Genomic DNA, 2,932 nt, shown 5'->3' on the forward strand with positions numbered 1-2,932 from the left:
TTATCATATCAAAAACCTGTTAAAATGCTTCTGTTATTTTTACTGTCCCCCAAAAGCGAGTCGGCAGCCTCCAGGAATGCTTCTTTCACAACTTCGCCATCTTTGAAAGACTTCATGTGTTTTGCAAGAACGTGACTGACACGATAAGATGCTCTGGTAGCAGCCTTGCTCTTGTTGTTGGGCCTGGTGAAAATGGACTGCTGTGCATTTAGCTGTCCTTTCAGGCCCCTCCCCTTTTGGGAGCGTAGGGCAGAATTAGGAGGGAATTCCGTCTCGTAGCGTTTGTGCACTGTTTTGAAATGTCGCTCCTAAATTACCCTTCTTCGATAAAGCCACGCTCGCATTGCAGATGAGACAGATGGACTTTGAATTGGAATAGATAAAAAAAGAATCATCCTCCCACTCTGAGTGAAAATTATATATTTTGGGCTTTTTTGCTTTTTTGCCGTCTTGTGTGTGTGCGGACTGTTGACATGGACAACATCAGCGAACTAGTGCACTGCCCACTGCCCACCAGCCACGCCCCGACACATGGGGTCACGCGGGCCAATCACAAAGCTTGGATGCGTTCAAGTGCATTATTCTGGCACAGGAAGATTATGTTATAGGACATTAACGATAAAACAGAATATTGTTGTTCTATTTTTAGACACATCTCGTGATCGACTGGGAATCTCCCCGGGTTGGGCATTCCTGGTGTATTGGATACTGCCCTGAATAACAGACTTTTTTCCCACTCGTAAAAAAAAAGGCATATTCGTCGTGTGGCTGCATGCACCGAACCGAGACGTCCGAACCGTGACGTCCGAACCGTGACGTCCGAACCGTGACGGTACGGGACAAATACGGATACCGTTACATCCCTATTTTTTAATGGAAGAAATATTGATAAATACTCACTCAAAACTAAATTTATCGTCCAAAACATTATTTACCACTTGGGCATGTTTATGATATGTTTTTTAAAGATGTTAATGATAGTGATGACCTGGTGAGCTAGTTGTGTTTAGCATTAGCAGATATAACAGAGTTTTGTGTGATTACATGTAGAGTCAATGCAAAGACCCAGATCTGTGCCTGGCAACACCACGAAAGTGAAGAGGTGAAATTCATGTCACCTGCGTATTCGTGCAGCGTGACACATTTAAACTTGAGTATAACATTGGTGACGCTCTGCCCATTGGTGAGAATCAGCTCCACTAATGTAAAGTGCTGTAAAGGATGTGTTCATCTCCACAGAGGGAAGAGGAAGAGTGGTGTTCCTGTGGAGGAGCAGCTGTCCAGCTGTGCTCTGTGTCAGGACGTCCTGAAGGATCCACTCTCTACCAGCTGTGGACACTGGTTCTGCAGACAGTGCATCACCTCATACTGGGAGCAGAGACCTCCATCAGGAGACCCCTCCTGTCCCCAGTGTGGGAAGAGATCCAGAACCAGAGCTGGACTGCAGACAGCCAGTCAGACCAGAACTGTACGAGGTAAGAGGCGAACACACGCAGCGTTTTATTCCTCTTCCTGGTTCCTTTGTTTCTGAATAGGTATACTGTTGTAGAGCAGAGACAGTAAGCTGTTTATACAACATTTAAACTCAGTCTGTTTGTTGTTTTATTGTTATAATTAGATTCTCAGAGCATTTCCCTCATTCTCTCATGTTCCCTTCTCTTCCAGCAGATAGTGGTCTGCAGGAGGTTCTAGATGAACATAGGCTCAGTCTGAGGAGGAGATGTGAACATGTGACTGAAGGAACTGATCAAAGTGAAACCCTCCTCAACAGCATCTTCACTGAGCTCTACATCACACAAGGCCAGAGTGAAGAGGTTAATACCCAACATGAGGTGAGGCAGCTGGAGACAGCTTCCAAGAAGAAGCCCCTCCATGACACTCCAATCAAGTGCCAGGACATCTTCAAAGCCTCACCTGACCAACAGACTCCCATCAGAGCGGTCCTGACCAACGGAGTCGCTGGAGTTGGAAAAAGCTTCTCAGTGCAGAAGTTCACTCTGGACTGGGCCGAGGGTTTGGGAAACCAAGATGTCAGTCTGGTGATCCCGCTCTCCTTCAGGGAGCTGAACCTGATCAAAGGTGAGCAGTACAGTCTTCTCAGGCTGCTCCATGTTTTCCATCCAACCTTACAGAAGGTCACAGCAGAGCAGCTGGCTGTCTGCAAAGTGCTGCTCATCTTTGACGGCCTGGATGAGAGCAGACTTTCTCTGGACTTCAGAAACAGTGAGGTTGTGTCTGATGTCTCTCAGCAGTCCTCAGTCAACGTGCTGCTGACAAACCTCATCAGGGGGAAGCTGCTTCCCTCGGCTCTCGTCTGGATAACTTCCAGACCTGCAGCGGCCAATCAGATCCCTCCTGAGTGTGTGGACAGGGTGACAGAAGTACGAGGCTTCACTGACGCCCAGAAGGAGGAGTACTTCAGGAGGAGATCGAGTGATGAAGACCTGTCCAGCAGAATCCTCTCTCACATCAAGATCTCCAGGAGCCTCCACATCATGTGTCTGATCCCAGTCTTCTGCTGGATCACTGCTGCAGTTCTGGACCACATGTTGACTACAGAGCAGAGAGGAGAGCTGCCCCAGACCCTCACTGACATGTACTCACACTTCCTGCTGGTCCAGACCAAGAGGAAGAAGCAGAAGTATGAAGAGGGACATGAGACGAGTCCACAGCAGCTGACGGAGGCTGACAGGGAGGTTCTTCTGAAGCTGGGGAGGCTGGCGTTTGAACATCTGGAGAAAGGAGACATCATGTTCTACCAAGAAGACCTGCAGCGCTGTGGCCTTGACGTCACCGAGGCCTTGGTGCACTCAGGAGTTTGTACACAGATCTTCAAAAGAGAGAGTGTGATCTTCCAGAAAACAGTCTACTGCTTTGTTCATCTGAGCGTTCAGGAGTTTCTGGCTGCAGTCTACTTGTTGCACTGTTACAC

General features: G+C 48.1%; 1 protein-coding gene across 1 annotated transcript in view; it reads left to right on the top strand.

The window, feature by feature from the left end:
• Window positions 1-1,239: 1,239 nt before the first annotated feature.
• Window positions 1,240-2,932, top strand: part of LOC117560158 (protein NLRC3-like) — a gene marked incomplete at its 5' end in the record, with an annotated part of 23,260 nt that continues 21,567 nt past the window's right edge. Inside the window, 2 exons of the mRNA XM_034236965.1 lie at window positions 1,240-1,475; window positions 1,666-2,932. The exon at window positions 1,666-2,932 is cut by the window's right edge and continues 531 nt beyond it. Of these exons, the coding sequence (XP_034092856.1) occupies window positions 1,240-1,475; window positions 1,666-2,932 (1,503 nt within the window). The remainder of the gene's footprint in view (window positions 1,476-1,665) is intronic.

This window comes from Gymnodraco acuticeps, unplaced genomic scaffold, assembly GCF_902827175.1.
Source record: "Gymnodraco acuticeps unplaced genomic scaffold, fGymAcu1.1, whole genome shotgun sequence".
Taxonomy (NCBI): Eukaryota; Metazoa; Chordata; class Actinopteri; order Perciformes; family Bathydraconidae; genus Gymnodraco; species Gymnodraco acuticeps.